Genomic DNA, 20,607 nt, shown 5'->3' on the forward strand with positions numbered 1-20,607 from the left:
TAAATGGTCACTCAGAAGAGCTTCAGCACCAGCTCAATGGTTATTATTGAAGCTTAAGGGTAACAGATAACTGGTGGAAAAGCAGAGCTGTGGTAAAACGGGAAGGAAAAGTGCAGCTGGAAGCCAACACTCAAGAAGAAGAAATATCTATAAAACGGGGTTTAGACATGTGAGGGAATTCTCAAATACAGTCTTACATATAACTTGACCAGATCTTCGAGAAACACAAATATAAAGTATTTAGATAATAATTTTTAAAAGATGGAAAGATAATGCAATCAGAAAGAGGTGAATTTAACGAGTGGATTTGCTGCCATGCCCAAAGATCTCAGAGTGGGCTGGGCACATTCCTGTCTCACCTGGCTACTAGAAATAATGATTTATTTTCTCAGTTTAAGTGGTTTCAGAGTATTGGAGAACCAAATTAATGTCTCTGGGAAATAAGTTATACTGCTGTCAGTTTGGGGAAAAAAATGCACATATTTTTATAAGACTTGTTTCTCAAAAATACCAACATTAATTTAAAGTTTGAGAGCATTTAAAAACCTGAACTGGGAAATGGATTGGACCATAAGAGATCACATCACACAAGTGAAAAAGTAGAAATATTACAAAATAAAAAAAAGCTGAGGTAAAATATCAATGGAGCTGAGATTTCCAACTAAAAAGAAATCAGGTAAATTTAAAAAGGTACATTTATTAATAAAACTCCAGACAAAACCAGCCTGGAGCTGTGTGATGAGTAAACAGGAAACTGGAACCAGAAAATACAGAATGGAAGGAGTCTGCTGCCATCGGTGAGAGAAGTTACCCTAAGTTTTTTCTTTCTTCTGAGCTAAGATTAGCAGGTTTAATAACTCACTTCCAAGGAATAGGCTGAATTCTTAAAACTAATAACTTTTTTCCTAGTTTCTAGTAATCTTCTGGATGTGTATCTAGAGACAAAGGCAATTTTATCTTTTTTTTTCTCCTAATCATAATGGAAGTTAAAATCCTGTGATACTCCTCCTCTGCATTACTGTATGGAATATTAAATCTGAAATCCTGCTTTTCACTTCTTGGGCATTTATTGTTATGCTTTCCCTTAAATATACACCACTGTGAATTCTTGAAGAGCAAAGTCCTTGAAGAGCAAGTCCCAGTCTACAAAAAAGCAATTTTCCCCCCAAAATCTTTCATGTTGCAACTTCCCTCTCTCTCAGTAGTAATCCATCTGTTTCTAGGATTGAAAGTAAGAACTACCCCCCCAGTGAGTTGAAATTTTGTGGTCTGTCTGGAAAACTAGCTGTACATTTTTTTCCACTCATATTTCAGGTGATGTTTTGCTCACTCTGTGCTCACTGGAAGCAGGTGTAAATTATTATTGAAAAAAAACCACAAACTAGGGAAAACCAGCTGCTACCAAAAAAAGTGACTTCAACTGCAACCTAACTGGAACTGTTACACTCCGAGGAGAGGGATTATGAAAAGATGATCTCAATTTCTGGTACACTTTGCTATCTCTATTTTATCCTTGGAAAATTCAGCTTTTCAGTGATTTATGATAGAAGCAGAATTACCTATAAAGTCTATTTAGAGAAAAAAAATTCAGCAAAGGGCCAGACTGCACACAACACAAATAGGTTTTTATATGTGGATAGTTTGTTGCTAAGCACATTTGAGGAGGAATAAATAAAATGCAAAAGAAATTCTAATATACAATTAGAACTTCCCAATTGAATCAGATTTTCTGTCCCACCGTTCTACCCCTATTTTTGTACTTTGGTTCCATGGGTTTGGCTTCAGGTTCAGCTGCTGGAGCAAAGAACTGTGCACAGAACCATGAAAGGCCCATGGAGACTGACAAACACAGCAAGGGTGACCAGGCCCAAATGTCTGAAATTTTCAAATAAAAGTAGGAGAGTTTATATTAAATTTATTTTAGTTCACTGGAACAACAGTGAGCTGCCAGGCTCTAGTCCACGGTGTACTGAACTGCTACATTTTATTATTTAGTGCTTTATATAAAACTCAAATACCAGAAATCAGCACCACGTCCTCTGTACATTCCCAGAATTGCATTATTTTCCTCACACAACAGCAGGGCAAGAAAATACTGTTAATGAAGTTCACAGAGCAAAAACTTCGGGAGAAAAAATGAGTTTGATGACATCTGCTCCACGTCCCACTGAAGGGATGCCTCTATATTAACTTATGCAAATACAAGTAAACATTCCATAGTATGCAAATGAGCTATTAATAAATCATTACCATACCTTACCTCTGTATAATAGACTTTTTGAAGAGCTTTTTCAGCTCTGCTCTGCTAAATACTGAGGACTCAGAGCCACAGATGGCAATCACAAGTGCTATTACAATACAAATAATGCAGATTTTATTCTGAAAAACACAAAGAATGTTGGTTGCACTATCAGCCAGTTACAATCTGAGGGAATAAAGAACCCCAGCAATGTAGAAATATTTTTAATTAGCATTTGAAACATATTAAAGCCATCAACCAACACCACCCCCTACTCTAAACCTGCCTTTTTTAAATCAATTTCATCTTGTAACAAAGAAATTTTTAGCAGGGAGTATTTATATCCTAAATTAGAAATACAAGGTTTCTGGCTGCTTTGGGTGTTGTTCCTGACCCGGTGTTATTTTTCCTCCATTTCTGATCCAACCAGCTATTTAAATTCACCAGGATGTTTGCACACGTTTCCTAATTCACTTTATATGTTAGCTAGCACTCTTTTTTGTTGTTATTTTTTAAAATTGTCTTTTAGCATCCAACACTTCACATGAAAAGGCAAATTCTATAGAGCCCACAGTGAGTCAGCAGAAGGGCTGTTGCTATAGAATGGCAAAAACCTCCACAGAAGGTGTCACATGTGCTGAGAGAGCACAACATGACAAACCCAAGAGCTTCTCCAGTGATGATGAGGGGTTTCAGGCACACAGTGGGCAGAAGTCCTAACACACTTGAAAAATATTTAACTGAACAATAATGGAGCAGTGCCAAATACTAAAAGTTACCAAAGATAATTTTAATTGTTGTAGATATAATAGTGTTCAATGACAGCTGTTTTGGAACAAAAAGGTTATTTCCTGAAAATTATTGTAATATTTTTCTCCCAAAATAGCCCCTGATTCACTGCTAAAGTTACCTGGCATCCTCTAATGCTCAGCACAGACTAGCAACCAGTTATTAACTTTATTTTTTAGGAGTCTTCAGATCTTAAATGAAAATAATGACTTATTTGAAAGACTAACAAGAGTCAGTTCAGAAGAGGGGCAGACAAACCAAGTGAACAATTTGCATGACTGCAGCATGATGCCTTTAATGTAACACTTATTTCAAGCTGCTTTGCCTGCCCGGATTTTATTTTCTTGTACTCCTGCAACACAAAACTCAAGTAAGGATTAAAGTCACTGTTTCTCTGCCCAGCAGAGTTCCCTGCACGCTGGCAGCACATTTTTATGATGAAGGTTTAATCACAGAGTAAGCAGATATTTATTACACTCAGAAACTCTCACCTGAGGCCTTTGGGTTCAGTGTCTGTGTGCATTTACACTAAACACCACCAGAAAATAGGATGCCCCAACAGGACAAATATTGGGGTGATTTTTCACTGTGTTCTGCCTCACACCCCTGCCTGGGTACAAGTCAGAGGCAGAGTTTAGTGTGTATTTTGTTGGGTCATATCTCAGTGGTCACAACTTCCTTGGAAAAAGAAGCCTCTGCAGCACAGTTTGTGAGATGCAAGAAAAGGATGCTCCCATTTTATTGTTTTGCCACTCCTGGTGATTCTTTCAGAACTAACAGCATTTTAGGATGTTTAGTGTTAAAATAATGTATATTAATGTATATTAATAATGTATAATAATGTATATTAATTACAAAGACAATCAAGAAACTGCTTTATTCAGTCTTTGGTCTCGTTATCCAAAGCCATGCAACCTATTTGCTGTGAAGACTAATGAAGGTATTTCAGCAAACATAATTAAATCTGTAGGATAATCTGAATGTCATCTAATTCTCTTTCAGTCTTTATTACCTATATCCATCCTAAATAATTCCAAAAAGTTTAAAATGTGTTTAAGCATTCAAGAATATAAACCTGATTTGCCAGACATTTGAAAGAGACCCTGATCTCCTTGGTTTAAAACCTCTTTGCAGTAGAAATAAAAGTTGTGGTGATGGGAATGTGAGATCCATGGCAGGAATGCTGAGAACTGACCCTTAAGACAAGGAGATGCTCCCCATTCCAGGACTTTCACTGGGATTTAGGAGCTGCAGTGTGTGAACTGTTGTTCTACAGCATCATCATCATTTAATTGACCGGCAGCATTTCCTACATCTCTCTGAGCACCCTGGAGATTTGGGGAAAATATGTAAAAAGCAGGGATTTTAAAAATAGTGTTTCAAATTAACTCCATCACAACAATGTATAAAAACTATAAAGCGGGACAAAGGTTATAGGAAATGGAAGTACCAAGAGATCTTCAAGCACTCCTCCAAAAGAAACAATGGGAGGGGGGGGGGATTCATTATTTTTTCACAATCATGAGGGAGTGAGTACCTTTCTCATACTCTTACAAAGAAAAAACAATTCTCTTCATGAGCAAATGTTTAATTGGAATCTGGAGGCAAAGCTCTCTAGGTATTTTAAGTTAAAATTTGCATTTTTGAGTTTTTAGTCTTTACTGGAATCGTAGAATTGCTGTGTAAGACAGCAAATTATCCTAAAGGAGTTACTTTAGGAATATAGATGTGATCTGCTGATACAAGTATACACAAAGTCCTTTTATGAGCACAAAATAACTGTATAGACAGTAATGACTTTGTCTCGCAGTGCTCTAGCAATGTAATACTATTTCTATTTTATATAGGAGCAAACTGAGACGGAGCTCAGTGACTTTAGTGACCCACAGGAAGTCAGTGACACAACCAGGAATAGAAGCGAGACCTCTCAGCAGTTCAGTCCCATGCTTTAACCACAAGCCCAGCCACCTCCTTCCCATCTCAGATTAGCACAACTCTGAGCCTTGGTTGCATCAGCTCCTAATTTCAGATGTCTAAGCACGTATAATTGTAGAAATCTGGATTTCTGAAGTTGAGTAAGTTACGTTCATAAATCTGTCTTAGCTCAATCACCCAAGAAATTAGGATAAACTGGTTTTAAATGAGGCTCAAAACGACCTTTTGGTTGCTTTAAAAGGATTCCTTCAGAAATAAATTTCGGATGGATTAACACATCTGACAGACAGCAGTCTATGCTTGAGCTCTTTATTCCTATATGTTCTTTTGCCTGCTAACTGTGTGTGATGTGCAACTGGGCCCATTTGATCAGAATGGGACTGGAACATGGCTATCAGATCCAATTACAGAAGAGCCAGACAGTCCTAGAGAGGAAGTTAATCCCTTCAAGATGAAATCAGAGAAGCTAAGAGTTGGGGGGAGACTAAAGGTCAGGGACAAAATCATTCTAATTAGAGGTGGGCAGGCTGGTGTGATCTTGGCTTTAGTGAATTTAAAGCAGGCGTGATTCGGATTTTGTTCTCTTTTTATCCAAGCCTCAAAGTTCAGGCAAAGGAGGCTCATTTTTAAGGGGTTCTTGTTTTGACCCGCCCTGCAGTTATCTGTGAAAAATCTGCCTCGTGCCTGGTTCTATCCCTCCTGCTGGATCCGAGGAGAAATTCACCCAGGGATAGTCCTCTACCAGCACTTAAAGGAATGCAGTTTAGGTTTGGCCATATATCTGTGTAAAATGCTACTGATAGCAGCTGAAACGTCTAATTCCCTTCAAGTAAAGTGTGTCCATACAGAATGTGCGAGCTGGAGATAGGAGTGTGGTGCGATATTATGACTTACTTTTTAAAAACATGCCTTCCCAGACCAAAAACTGCCAATAAAGGCAGAATGAGATATGCTAAGGCAAGTAAGATATGCTTTTTATCAATAAAAGGGCACCAGATATATGAATTAAAATATTACATTACCCAAGAGAAAGAACACAGGGTAACTTTAAAAAAAAAAGCAGCAATACAGTACATTTTTAGCTCATTTAAACTCCATTCCTTTAAACCAATGCAATTTGCACAACCAGAACTTGCTGCTCAGGCTGTCAGATTTCTGGCTGCATTGTCAGAGTAGGAGATTGCCCTCTAGATGTTAAAAGTTTGGCTACTTCTTCATTCTATCCCACAGCACTGGGATGGGATGCACCGTGAGGGGTGATTTTAAACTCGGGTAATGCACCCAGAGGCTGAGAGCAGAGACACAGGGGAAACATAAAAAGTAAGTAAAAGGTGGAACTTTGTGTCTTTGCAGAGATGGGAAGGGGTATAAATCCTTGTAAGGTTGCTACCCTGTTCAAGCCAATTGTAAAAGTCACAGCATCGTCTCCAATATATTCGTTGCTCTAACCATAAACACCTACCTGGAATTCCTTACCAGGAATTGTTGCACAGAAATTCATCCATCAAGATGGAAAAGAGAAATGAAACCGTTTAACAGAGGTTCTTTTGTCACTGCTAACACCCTTATCCATCTCGAGATTCCACAAAGTACTCATTTCAGCTTCTTATCTCAGTGAGAACTATTTTTGCCATATGATTGAATTTAATCTGCCTCATATTTTCTGAGTAATTGAAACCCATAATGTACAGTCAGTCTGTAATAAGTGCAAGCAGAAATAATATTTTTTTTTTCGGATGCAATGAATGCTTCAAAAAGACTCGCCACGAAAAACTGACCGATTAAAATTAATATAAAATGCAATTCTTTCACATGAAAAGAATTAACTAATGCTTTTATACCCAGTAAGAAAAACAAAGTATAATTGATCTTGTGTGAAGGCAAATTATCTTCTAATTTTAAAACTAGAACTGATGCTGAGAGACTCTTCTCTGCTTCTCTTTGAACTTAGGGAAGAAGTGCCCATGGTTCAGGAAGGCCTGAGCCTGACATTTCATTCTTGTTTCATAACTCCTAGAGGTCCCAGCCAAACTCAGGAATTCTCTCAGATAAGCAGGGGAGAAAGTCTGGATCATCAAAAACTGCACAGTCAAACAATGCAAACAAAAACTAACGAGAAACTGATAATGTCTTTATTATGACCATTTCATTACTGTATAAAGCAACTTGATTACAGAATAGATAATACATTTGCAGCCTCTTTTATTTCTTTACCAATACAGAAATGATTGGCTTTCTCTGGAAAAAAACCACTCTGTTAAGGAAAAACAAATGAATTCAAATCATAAATAAGGCATACTCTTAATTACCAGAGAAAATTTATGGGTTCTTCACCTCTTGATTCTTCAAATTAAGATTAGCTGTCCGTCTGAAAGAAACATTTAATGAGATACCAAATCCTACCTAAAAATCCATGTTAAGCAGGAAATCAGCTAAGTAATTTTTTCCCTTCCTGTCTCAATCTGCTAAAATGCATATTTACAAAACCTGGGTAATTTGTACATAAGTTATCACTCTGTTTTCACTTAATGTTTTATGAGCTCTGTTCAAAAGATGAACTTGCTAAATACGATACGTAGAACAGAAAGAGACTGATACTGGCTTTGCAATATTTCTGTGAAAGCTGTGTCTGGCTGATTTCTCTGGACTGAGTTAGATATGCCTGTCTCACCCGTGCAATTTAATTAAAATCCAAACTCTGCTTTGTATTTCTGCCTCATTTCTGAACTTACTAAAAGCCTGGGCTCAAAGCATAGTCACAACTGGATGTTATCAATACCTGCCAAATTTTTTGAGTGCTTCCAGTTGCACGGAGTTTGAAAAAACCTGCACGTTAACACCTCGATTTTTGGGAGGGGTCCTCTGTTATTCAGACACTTAAACTAAATGGGTAATTCTCCAGCAGCTCACAGAGAGAGCAGCAGCTCTGCTCTCACCAGAGCTAAATCAGAACTCTGTGGAGCATCCAGCTTAGATCCTTCTCCTTTTAACTTTCTATTGAAACTCTACCTCAGCTATTGCTGTAAAGTGGTAGAAATATTAATAACCGAGGTATTTAAAACCTCTTATTGTCAAGATTATTTTACCCACATTTGCCTCTTTGTTCATCCATGGTAATTCTGAGGATTTGTTTTACTTGTTTTCAGGACCTGGCTTCTAATTCCGAGCCAGGGTATTACTGGAATAGGTCATTACTGCAGCATGTTAAAATAATTTTTAAAATACCCAACCAAAACAACAAAAAATAACCACTTAAAAAAAAAGTATTTCCACATTTCCAGGGCTAAAAAATTCAGATAAAAGGAAAAAAGCAGGAATTGAAAAAGATTCCTTGATCTGTCAAGGCAGAGGTAACACCTCAAGCCTATACAAATAGACAGATAATTCTCATAAAAATTAACACAAGGCTTCAAGCCTCTGCAGACAGAGAGATTGTTCTCATAAACAAAAGGCTGTAGGCAAAGTTAGTATCTGTAGGTAGTCCAGGTATTTTGACGTGTTCAACCCTAATCTATAAATTGCCTTCAGTATACAAATAATAAAGCAAATGTGGGCTCTCTTTCAAAATGCTTGATGACTAAGAACCATAACGAGGTAAATTTGGGATCCTCTCAGCCTTCCAGTGATGTCCAAGGGATCTGGAGTTTTTTGAGATAAACTGTTGTATCCCGGGGCACCCCGAGCTCCAAGATGACTCTCTAAAGCCTGTTGATCTTATGCCTTTTTTTCCACATCTAACTTCTTTTTCAAAGCCTCAGAGGCTGAGATAGAGGAGGTGACAGGCTTGTTGGGGCTTGCTGCCTCTGGAGAGGTACCGAACACAGCCTATACCGCTCGTCTCTGCATTCCTGGGAGGGTGGGGGGGGAGCGCCCAGAGATAATCTCACGGAGAAAAAAAAAAAGTGAAAAAGAATTTGCTTTACCTCTGTTACTGCTAAGAACCTTTTCAGAAAAGCCTTTACTCCTGTCATAGCAGGACACAGCCTGACGTGAGGTGACCCAGGCAAACTACCCAGCGCAGAGCGGAGCTGGCTGGAGAATGGGAATGCAAAAGAGAAAGCAGTCGGCAGCCGGAAAAAGTGAATTTTCAGTTACGGGAGATTACAGGGAGCAGAGATCAAATTCCAGCTGCGCTGCGTGGCCGGCGCTCTGCCCTCAGGTACACGCGGGTGATTCCGCTCCGCGGGCACGGGGGAACCGGCCGGGCTGGAGGGACGGCCCGAAGGGCAGAGGGAGGAAGGAGCCGCGGCACCTCCTCCTCCTCCTCCTCCTCCTCGTCCTCCTCCTCACTGCCCCGCTGCTTCTCCCGTCCCGCTCTTCTTTGCCATCCCTGCGGCTGCGCTGCCCCGCGGCCGCCCCCCGTCCCCATCCCCATCCCCATCCCCATCCGTATCCCCATCCCCGCGCCCATCCCCGCGCCCATCCCCGCTCCCATCCCCGCGCCCCCGAGCCCGCTGCGCTGCCAGCGCCCGCCGTGGGCCGGCGGGAGGCGGCGCCGGGGGGGAGGCGGGCCCTGCCCGGGAGGACGGGCCGAGCGGGGGAGTTTATCCCACTAAAAGGGAACAGTTTCTCCCGCTGAGACTTGACAGCGCCAGGTCAGTGCGGGCTGCGGGGACCGTCCCCCGAGGTGAGGGGCGGCGGGGCGCGGGGGCAGCGGGGCTGTGACGGCACGGCGGGCGGGACGGGGCTGCCGGGGCTGCCGGGGCTGCCGGGGCTGCCGGGGCTGCCGGGGCTGGGGGCGGGCAGGGCGCGGAGCCCCGGCCCGCCGGGATGCTCGGGGTGCCGGGCGGGACGGCGGCTCCGCGGAGCGGGCCGGGGGCCGGCGCTGCTGCGGACGGGCAGAGCGGAGCGCTCGGCGCGGCCCCGGCGGCAGCGGAGCCGCGGGCGGTGCGGGCGGTGCGGGCGGGATGCGGTGCCCGGGGCAGCCCGGCCGCGCTCCAGGTGCGGTGCCGGCGCTCCGGCCGGGGCAGCCCGGGCGCTGTGTCCATGGTGCTGCATGGCCGTGGGTCCGGTCCGGCCGCAGCCGTGCAGCGGAGGATGCTCGGGGGCTGAAGGGGCGATGTCCCGCCCTGCGGAGGTGGCGGTGATGGGCACGATGGATGGATGGACGGACGGACGGACGGATCCGCTGCACGGGGCAGACCGCGGGGCGTCCGTTCCTGCCGCCCTGGGGGAAAGCACCGCCAGGGCAGTGCTGGGCTCACCTGGCTCCTCTCGTAATGAATGAACAGCTGCTTTTTTTGTTGTTGTTGTTCAATTTCCCAATCGCAGAAAGCCGGGGAGCCTTTCAGAGCCTGCAACAACTGAGATGCTATGTTGAAATATATTGTGTCTTGATGGCATGCCTCAGGTTCGCAGGAGCGTTTTGTAATCTTCCTGGTGTCATTTCTCCCCAGGGTATTCTGCAGCTAGAGAGTGCAAGTTCCTGTGGTGTTGTAACTTTGTGGCACTGTGTACACACGACAATACTATGCTGACTTAACAGGGATGCATTTATTAATATCAGTGATGTAAGGCTGGTATTTCTTGTGATTAAAAGCTCAGGGAATTATCAATTTCTTGATGTCCTGTGGAGTCTAGGTTCCTTTAAATGAGATGGATCAATTATAATTCTCCCTGAAATAAGCAGGGGTTTGGGTTAGCCTTGTGTTTGTGACTTGCTGCCCCATCTCTGAACAAGCTTTCGCTGTAGAACCTGATTACAATGCTCCACTTTAAAATATCTATTTTCTGGTAGCAATTAGTCCATAATTTAAAAAGTAATTTACCTTTTAAAAGGTTACTATGATTTGTTACTAGTTAACTAAAAATTCCCAGCGTACACCAAGCGACTGTGACATATGATACTCAGTGCTCCCCTTTGAAAAGAAGTTTCGTATGGTGTGCTCTCACTAATATCAGAATTTGGTGCATAAAGTGATGTGTTTGACATCATTATTCTCTTTGGCTGTCACAAAAAAAAAAATTGCTGCAAAAATTGCTTAGAGATTTAATTATGAGATTACAAGAAATCACTCCTAGCAGTGTGTTAAGGCATGTGGCACAATATAAGCATGGGCTTGTCAAGGGGAGAGAGAGTTGAAAAAATAGTTGGCACTGACTTTGAATGATAACCAATCGGAAATATAATATAAAGGTATTTTTACACGGACAGCTTTTGAATTTGAATGTTCTTAGGCATCAATTTTGCAAAATATCTCACTAACTAGTAGTGGTTCAGAAATTCTATACTTATAAACAGCCCTAAGATGGTCTGGGTTTCTTAGAAATGCCTCAATGCCAAATTCCTAGATAATACAATATATGAAACATCAGCATTCAATGAAACTTCCATTACAGTATGAAATATACAAATAATAATTTCTTTCCTGATATAAATTTGTATTTCATATAGTGAATTCTGAAATGAAGGCGGTGAAATATCAGAATTTAATTGAAGAATGTTGAAGCTTTGCCTTTTAACCTTCCTTATGGGACTGATAAAGACACCCCTTATCAACAGTGCTTCTAAATCTGACTCTTCTGTGGACTTTTTTAAATAACCACAAGTCCATTTCTAAGTCAATAAAATAAATTTAAGCACAGCTTCAATTACTGTCAGTATAATTTCCTACTTAGAGTAATGGCTAATAAAATGAATTTTGAAAACAATAATTTTATTGTAAAATCAAGAGAAAGTCTAAAAGTAGAACAAAAACTCTGTCTTGTACAAAGCTGGACTAAATAATGAAAAATAAACTTAATACTTTTTCACCTTGATTGGTGAGGCCCTCTTCAGGCTTTTTTTTTTTTCCATGTAATCTGCTCAGAGTGGAGTTGAATGCCTTTACTAGCCCTTTTTAGTAGCCTAATTGTGAATCACTAATTGTGCATATTTGATATTCAGAATCCGAGTTTCTTTTACAAGTTTTTTCACGAGGATTATTCCCATGTCCTCCTCTGTCACGCAGTAAAAGTTTCCAGTGCAGTTACTCAAGAGGAATCGTCCTACAATTATAAATTCTCCATGCCAGGTTCTTTTGAAGTCATGGATACAATACTTTTCATTAGTTATTGCTACTAGTTTAATTTTTTAATCACTAATAGGTTTATTAAATCCAGCATGATATTAGATGATAAGTGCTAATTATTTCACACTGTATTTCCATAATGATGTGTCATTTTTCAACAGCAGGGATCTGTTTTTCAGGTGCTTTATGCCAAATCGTCTTTGTGTGTGAGTTAACTTTTTGTGAGCTAACAAGAGAAAGAGTTAGAAATAATCCAAAGCCAGAGAACATTGTTGTACTTAAGTCCTACTCCTCATGCTGCAGACAGAACTTGGGGGTTCCTATTAACAGGTCACTTCTTAAGGACTTCATTTACAGAGTACTTGGGGAAAAAAAATCTCCTCCTTGTCCCTGTCTTTTTCCCTGTGGAGTCTTTTCCAAGGCAGAAAGAAAAATGCAAGAGCCGTAAGATTTGTCTTTGGATTCTTGGGAATACGAAATGTAAATTGATGCCTACATTAAATGATAAATCTCTTATGTTTCTTTTGTCTGTTCCCCCCTCCACTTTTTATTTTCTACAAAGGGAAGAGCCCAGGGAGTTTTTTCAGTTGTGCTTTGTTTTAAATGGGGGGTAGTCCCTCTTTTTGCTGCTTTCATGTGCCAGGGACAATGTAGAAAATGCTGGTGCTAAGCAAATTATCACCCTGGTACTCACTCCTGTGGTGAGTGGGGCTTGGGATACTCCCAGGTCCCGCAGGTAGAAGGAAATAGGAAGGAGAAAATAAATGTGGCAACCATAGGAAACACTACATTTCTGCTTCAGCATCAGCTCTTCTGCTGCAACATGGGCTTTCCTCTTCCTCCCGCTACAAAGTTTTCAGCCCTTCTCACACCGCAGGGCAAATTATAATAAATCTGTCGTAGAGTTTTGTTCTTTCAACTTAGAGAGGGGGGGAAAGAAAATTAAAGCAAGGCCTATTCTGCAGTCTTCCTATCTGGAAACTTTCGCAGAACTGAAGTCAATTTGATGATGTTCACATTTTTCTCCCACTCCACCCACACCTTCCATTATATTATTTGGCCTGTTTGCCCTCTCATAAACCACTCTATAGAACTGAACTAAACAATGACATCATTCTCCAATTAAAATTCATGATACATGAACTATATAGATATTTTTAATTACCTGTGTTGCAGTAGTACCTAGCAGCCTAGTCCAGATTGGGGCCATCTTCTTACTCAAATGAAATAATTGCCCCTGTCCTCAATACTATGTGATCTATGACATGAGAATGCAGAGTTCCACATTTGCAATGGAGACACAGTGTAGGAGGGAGATTGATGCAAAATATGAAATTTGAAATTTCAGTATTTCCATTTATAGAGAGTAAATAGTGCTTAAAACAGTAACAGATTCTAATCAGCATTGTGACAGAAAACGTTAGGGATATGTGTAATAAATCCCCAAATATACAGCAAAAACCACCTCAGCTTCTAAGCAGTATCCTCTTCTCTTTACTTGGCAGTTTCTCAAGCTTTCCCTGGAACTAGGAAAACTATCCCCCTTAGACAGGGGAGGATAAGGAACCACCTCCAAAGCCGGGCTGTGAATTTCTGGAATGGACTAGCAGGAGATGCTCTGTGGACTTGCATAAGCCACCCCCTTTCCTCATGACTAAGCAGATCTCCTCCATGCCATGCAGTCTGCACATTCAGGACAAAGTCTATGAATTCAAGTCTCTGAATCCCAAAGTCTACTCTGCTGGTTGATAATTAGCAATTTACAAAACACAAAGCTGCCGGAGCTCTGGGGATGTATGTCCAGCATGAGTGCCCTGCATGGCTGCTGGGGTGAGCACACGTGTGGGGTTATGGACGTGCTTGTAGGGGATGTGTGTGTGTAGGGAAGGGATTAACCCTGTGTTAGGAATGGCTTCCTACTTATCTCAGCAGTGCTGAAAGGCTGTGTGTAATTTCTGATAGCACAGGATAATAAATATTGGGCAATATCCCAACAGAAAATGTACAGAACCCTCCAGTCCAGCAAAGAAACTTCTTGGGTGGGTGGAAGATGCATAGAATCTAAAAAAAAAAAAATAGAAATCCCCGCTTCCTTGGGGTCAGTGGTTTCAGTAGGATCAGGTTTGCAGTGATAAAAGTTTAGTCCTCTATCCAGTTTGCTTCCATGCAATTACTGCTGAATTACTGCGTGTCTGTGGGTTTAGTACGCTCAAAATTGAGGGTCCAGCTCTAAAGGAATTGCTGTTTGTTCAGTGAGACTAAATGTCTGAAATTAAATAGCCATGAGTACATATTATAGCTAAAGTCCTACATGTTTTTCTTCAAAACCTGTAAGAAATGCCAGTGTAACAGGAGGAGTTTATTTATCTGCCTTTTTTACTGGAATTTGTGTGCCATCAATTTCTTAACGTATTTCAACTCCAAATGAAAGGCCAACATTCTGCTACAGACACTGCAGTTGGTATTAGTTTATTCTACACTTCAAATTAGGCATGAGTTCTACTTTTGGTCTTCTAACAGCTATTATTATGCCATTATAAAATAGTCGACTTCGTGCTGCTTTAGGGGTTGTTGGAATTTCATGAGCTCTGTGGGGACTGATGTCTTTCCTCTTTATCACAGATCAGATTGTGACATGTTTTAGATTCCCTTTTGCCAGAATCCTACACTTTTTTATAGACCTCCAGCTCCAATCCCTCTAACTTACCTGGGTGTATAAAATTCTAAATGCGTGATTTGCATCCCAACACTTTCAGCTGTATGGAATATTTACCTGGGATAAGGCAGAGCAGGGGAAGTTTTCTTATTGCATCTTGTGTTTTTCCACTGAGTTTAAGCATTTACTTCGCAGAGAATTTCACATTTGCACAAAGGAGTCCTGCCCAGAATTATGATCTCGTCTTAAAACTTTTTACACAATACGTGATTACACTGCGTTGCATAAAGTGGGATTTTTATGTTATAATATTGCACGAGAAGTCCATAGTACTTGTGTGTTTGTTTGGATTTATTGAACAGAGAGGTTGTGTAACTGCTGTTACTATTTGTGGCTGGGTAGCAGCAATTTTGAAGTTTGAGAGGCTTTGAACTCAGGTTGCCATCTGTATACAAATAGACTGATGAACATTTTCACTGCCTGTGCTAGGGGAATATTTTAATATTGCTGTGAACCAAGTGCTCAGCCATGGTGCTTTGAGAGAGAAGTCAGGCTCACCAAAAGACTCACATTGTTCCACCAAAAAAAGGAACTATGAAAAGAAAAATGTTAATTACAGGCTTTAACACTCACACCAAGATCTTCTAGTAGGGGTGGTCAGAAAAACAGGTTTTACTACCTGGACCTGGTGCTTTGTGGTGCTATCTAATATGGGGGCTTGTGGAAAAATGCAGCCACTTCTATTTACTGCCTTTCATAATGTACATATTTCCTCATGATAGGTTTAGGTCCTGACTTTTTATGTCTACAGTAAATAAAACTGAGAGTTTATCCTTTCATCTTGCATGTGTTTTCCTTGGAGTTGCTGTTCCCTACAGTGGTATTTCAGCTACAATATTTTATGCTGAATCTCAGCTTTTAAGCCGCATAGAAACATGTTATTATGTGGTACATTGCTAAATTGATTTTTAATCCTACCTATGAATGTAAAAAACAAGAAACCCAAATTTTATTTTCAGTTACACCCAGAGAAATCTATAGATAAGCAAGTACAGAAGTACATGAGGTTGCTTTATTTACTCAGAATTTATCTGTATTCTCCATTCTCTAAACTTATTCAGGACCATATGTAATGAAATTGGGAGAAAGTTTGAAGAGGCTGCAGCTCAGGGTCTCATTGCCTTCAGAATGAGGAAAAAAATCTAATATTTATTTGTTTTCTAGCATGCAATATGTCTAAAACAAAGCTCTTGCACTGACTTAATGATGCAGCTACTCCTGCAATCCCCCTAAAGTTAACCCATGACAGGAGATGGATTTATTTCATGGAGACACTAAAGTTCTGCACGGGTTTTACTGCTTTTCTTCCCTTTGTCCCTCCCAGATGCCAACATTTGCACTTGAACTGCATATCTGAGGTGCCTTGTTTGTCCATCAAGGCATGTTAATGTTATTTGAGGCTTGAAATGATTAGAAATGCTAAGAAAAACAGGCTAGTGTTTTATTTCTTTTAAATATCCCGCAGTATTGCCAACATAAATAGGGTTTGACAAATGGGTGCATATTGAGGGTACCCATACAGAGGTGCAGACTTTTTGGGTTTTGCCTAGAACAGGATTACGGAATGTGGAAACAAAAGTTCTGCAAATGTGCTTTCACTTTCAGAATTTTCAGCTGTTGCTGAACATGGTTTGAGATGATAAACAAGATGAAACTTTAAGCCTTATTTAGAGCAAAAGGGTTTCACATTAAATCAGTTCTCTGAATGAAACAAGCACCATTTAAAAGGTTTCTTTTCCTGGATTTGGGTTGGGGTTTTTTTTCACATTTACACTGCAGCTATTGCCAGAATTGCTGAATTGGCCTGGAGTGGATTCTTTAGTACAGATCTCATCTAAATATGAGTTGTTAATTTGACTACTGAACAAGTTTCCAAATTGGTGCTACAAAAGTTTCAGGTCTTGAATTTAAAATAGGGAAAACGCAAATATTCAAAAATTCCATTGGAAGGCTCAGGATTTTTACCAATGGTTTCAATGTATTTTTCATTATTAAGGCAATGCAATATAATCTCCAAAAGTCTGATGGAAGCTTAATTAGTAGTTCCTAGCTTGCTTATTGGGGAGGGGGGGTGGTATTATCATTATTATTATTATTATTATTATTATTATTATGCTGTTTACATTTAAGAAATGCCACTGGAAGCAAATTCCACCCCTGCTTTGCCAGCTTCTTGGAGCATTCATTGTGCTGGGAGCCCACCAGTTGTCTCAAACTGGTGAATTGTTTTTGTGATGCAGGGAAGAACATTAGGCCATGATGCACAGGAGACCCAAGAGGGTTCCTTGCCCAGTTTCCTTTGGGCACTGCCCAAAATTTGCTCCCTGGGCCTGCCTCATGTGGCCAGTTTCACCAGGATATTTGTTATGTTCCCAAGATCTGCTTTAGTGTCGGGCTTTTTGCAGGAATCCAACCCCTGGGATAAAACACACACTTGAAATCGTTGCACCCAGGTTTTTAGCTGGGATAACACATCAGGTTATGCAAGCTGCCTTCTGACACAGGTAATGACATTTGAGGAATTATTTTCTTAGATCAGGATTACTGATTTATTAAGAAATAGTGGTTACAGCACAGTTGGCGTAGGCAGGAATTCTTGACAGTGCTGGAAGTACTGGGAAACCCTTCGGTATCAAGAACCCATTTTCCCTACAGCAAAGATATTTTCTTGTGGGTGTCTTCTTGAAAAAATTTTGGCAATGAAAATTGTAATCCAAAATTTAGGAGTATTAAAGATCTGGCTTGCCCCACAAACATACCTTAATTTTTAATAAAAACCACGTAGCAGGTGAATGTCAGAGTCCCCACAGCAGGACCCATTATGAAATGAGTCTGTGTCTATTACTGTTTTCATTGGTGTCTGTCAGTTTTTTAATGAGTCACAGTTTTGTTGAGAAGGGCATTTTTTTATGCAAGAAAAGAGTTGCACACAGCACAGCAGCGCTGTGAGCTGTACACAATCTGCTGGTTCATCCTTCGTGATGTAACACTGAGGATGTGGAAGTCATGTGCACTTCTTTCCATTCTTTTTTTGGGTCATCAGGGTGCCAGTTTCGAGTAGGTGAGAGATCAGATGAAAACCCCAAAAACTGCTGGGTATTGTCTCAATTCTGGTTTTAAAAGGTAACGACGTTACCAGTGCCCTCCTGGTTTACAATACTCGTAACACGGAATTTATGCAGAATAGGTGGAGTAATGTGCAATGTTAAGGTTGGCTCCAGCTTTTTCAATCTTGTGAAATAGCAAGATTATCTTTAATCTTAATGGAGGCTACTGGTGTGCAGTGTGATTAGATTAATTGAAGTGGTGGATTAGGGCAGGGATCTAAGGCCAGTGTGGGACTTCGGAGGCTCAGCAGAGAAGGGAGCTGGGAAAAAGGGAAGAAGCTGTCCACAGTGAATATCAGGAAAGGAAATTAATTAATTAATTAATTAAAGGAAATGTCAAAGGAAGGCAGGGGGAAGATTAGCTACGACTGCTGGATTTCTTCATTTATTTAGCCCTTTTTATTTTTGCCAATGAAAGTATTAAAAAACGGGGGAATTCTTTAAAAAAATACAGATGTTTGAATTTCCTTCTCAAAGCTTAAAGTTTATTGTTGGAACCTCCTTGATTTTGAATTCTTCTCTCTGGTCTCTTATGAGATTTTCAGCTTTTCTTGGTTTAAGATATGCTGACAATGCCATAACGTGGTCTTTCACTGTATTTTGGCATCCCTACTCATTGTTCTTTTTCTGCCCAAGTTCGCTCTGTTTTTTAAATCTAGCCTTACTTATGACTCCTCTGAGAACAGGAACTGTCTGATATGCTAACAACAAGTGACAGCTTTCCTGTCACTGAGGACAGCAGAACAGGCAGTGAATATTGCTGCAGCCTGAGGTAAGTTTAGAATAACAATACCTCGTCCATACACTAAATTTGCTGTCCTGGAGTGTGCCTACGTCCTCTGACGCAGGCTGGGCAGCAGATTCCGGTCTCCTCCCCTCTCCAAGAACAGGAAGGCACAGCACAATGTTAGAAAGCATGTGGCAATTTTGAATTTCTCCTCCAGCTTGACCCTTAGACACGAGGGCAGCTCTTTTGTTGGCACTGGTGAAACAGCTGTTCTGGGAATCTCCACTGCATGTTACAGTGACTGGATTGAAATTAAAAAAAAAAACCACAACGAATTGCTAGATGTGAAAACAGTGAGACCATCTCTCCCTTTCCTCCCCAAAATTCTGTTGGGAGGAATAAAGGGAGGAAAAGGGTTGAGGTGAATAAGGGAAGAGAGAATAGAGAGAACCTCTAATTGTCCTGGAAGGAAAGCAGATAAAAGCCAGGAGGAAGAAGAAATTGATGCAGGCATGGTTGCCACTTCCCTGACAATTATTCCAGGAAAGGCTAATGAATGTAGTAATTATACCTGGCAGTTACTCTGTGGAAGAAGGGAATTCTCTGGAGTCCAAAACAGTAGGAGTGATAGAGCACTCACTGAGCTATGAATATGGAAATGAAATAAAGACAATGCAGGCTAAATACTAAATAGCACTGTTGTCTGATTCCAGGGTGTCATTTAAACTGTTGTATAGCTCCTCGAAGAAAACATCCTCTGAGTAAGAATTCCTGAAATTAAATCAGAGAAAAAAATTGGGAAATCTACTGCAGAGAGGAGTGTTGCTTTGGAAAAGTTACTGACAGAGCCCATAGGATTTTCCTCCCTGCATCTTCTAAAAGCCATTTTTCAGAGCAGGGTCTGTTATTTCCTTCGGTGCTGAGCAGCAAATCTGAAGAATAGGGAATGTGGATTATCCTAAAAGCTGGGGGTGATTTTGAGGTGCCAGTGTGTTCTTCCCTATTCTCAGAGGAGTGAGAGAAATATTAATAATTATAAATATTAATAATTATTAATACATATAACTGCTTTCCTGTTTGCTGTAGTATTGCCATTCTTATATTGTGGAGCCTTGAAGCAGCAAAATGTTTCCTGTGTTTTTATGAGACACGAAGATCGATGGCTAAATGCCTCTGTTAGATGGCAACTACAGGAATTTGATCATTATCAAGAATGGAACTTAGAGTTTTCCATCTCTGCAGGGTTTTCTGCACAGATATTTCACTGAAATGAACTGCAAATTTGGGAAAAAGAGGTCAGTGCCTTTATTAGTGCTCAGTAAAAGGGTGTACGAGAGAAAAGCATCTGTGGTGAGATTTAGGAGAGTCTTGTTCACGTTCACACTGGTGCTGAACTCCTCCAGAGTTGTGAGAACCCACTACAGGTATTCCCAGCTGGCAGGCAGCAACTGGGGCCACAGGCAGGAAGAAAAGCTGGTTCACAGTTAAATAACTGAGTGGATCTGAGGAAAACCAAACCAGAACCCCAAAGCAGCGACATTCCCCAGTCTCAGAGCAGTCTCGTTGAACGCAAGGGCTTGAACCATACTGGTAAATCAGAGTGCTGTAACTTGGGCACAGGTGCAGGAAGTGGAAGGTTCAATGGGTAGATTCTTAGAATTGTCCCTGCTCCAGTTTTAGCTCAGCCAATTAAGAGCCATTCAATCACTTTCCTGAAATACTTTGGACCATTTGCAAGAGACCATTCACAAATTGCCACCTAGTTTGGACAACTGAGTTTGATAATGAGAGCAGGACAAGCATGGCCAGAGTGAGAGTCCTGGGGCTCCTCGGTTTATTGGTAGAGCTGAAATGGAATCAGCTGAAACTCCCCTCAGATCTGTTATCGTTTCTTTTTAAGTTTCTTGCTGCCCTCAGAGCAAGCTGATCTGTGCCTAATGTTCCACTCGTAGCTTTTCAGCTTTAAAAGATTAGGGTTAGGGTTAGGGTTTAGATTAGTGAATTCAAATGTGGAGATTTTTCTAAGAAAGCTTGTGGCACACAGGAAGAAATTGTGTATTTGGTAAAGTAGAGATCAGAATTTC

At 40.8% G+C, this 20,607-nt stretch overlaps 1 protein-coding gene across 4 annotated transcripts in view; it reads left to right on the plus strand.

Annotated features, from left to right (window-relative positions):
- Positions 1–9,043: 9,043 nt before the first annotated feature.
- PPARG (peroxisome proliferator activated receptor gamma) overlaps positions 9,044–20,607 on the plus strand; it is a 58,205-nt gene continuing 46,641 nt past the window's right edge. The window contains exon 1 of one of the 4 annotated variants that reach the window (XM_032120980.1): positions 9,044–9,122. Coding sequence is in view for 1 of the 4 variants with exons in the window: in XM_032120978.1 (XP_031976869.1) it covers positions 13,770–13,803 (34 nt within the window). In the remaining 3 variants the exon portion in view is untranslated. Of the gene's footprint in view, positions 9,123–9,451; positions 9,591–13,507; positions 13,804–20,607 lie in introns of those variants that run through there. The other 3 variants (XM_032120979.1, XM_032120981.1, XM_032120978.1) reach the window with 3 other exon arrangements.

Source organism: Corvus moneduloides, chromosome 11 (genome assembly GCF_009650955.1).
Source record: "Corvus moneduloides isolate bCorMon1 chromosome 11, bCorMon1.pri, whole genome shotgun sequence".
NCBI classification, from domain to species: Eukaryota; Metazoa; Chordata; class Aves; order Passeriformes; family Corvidae; genus Corvus; species Corvus moneduloides.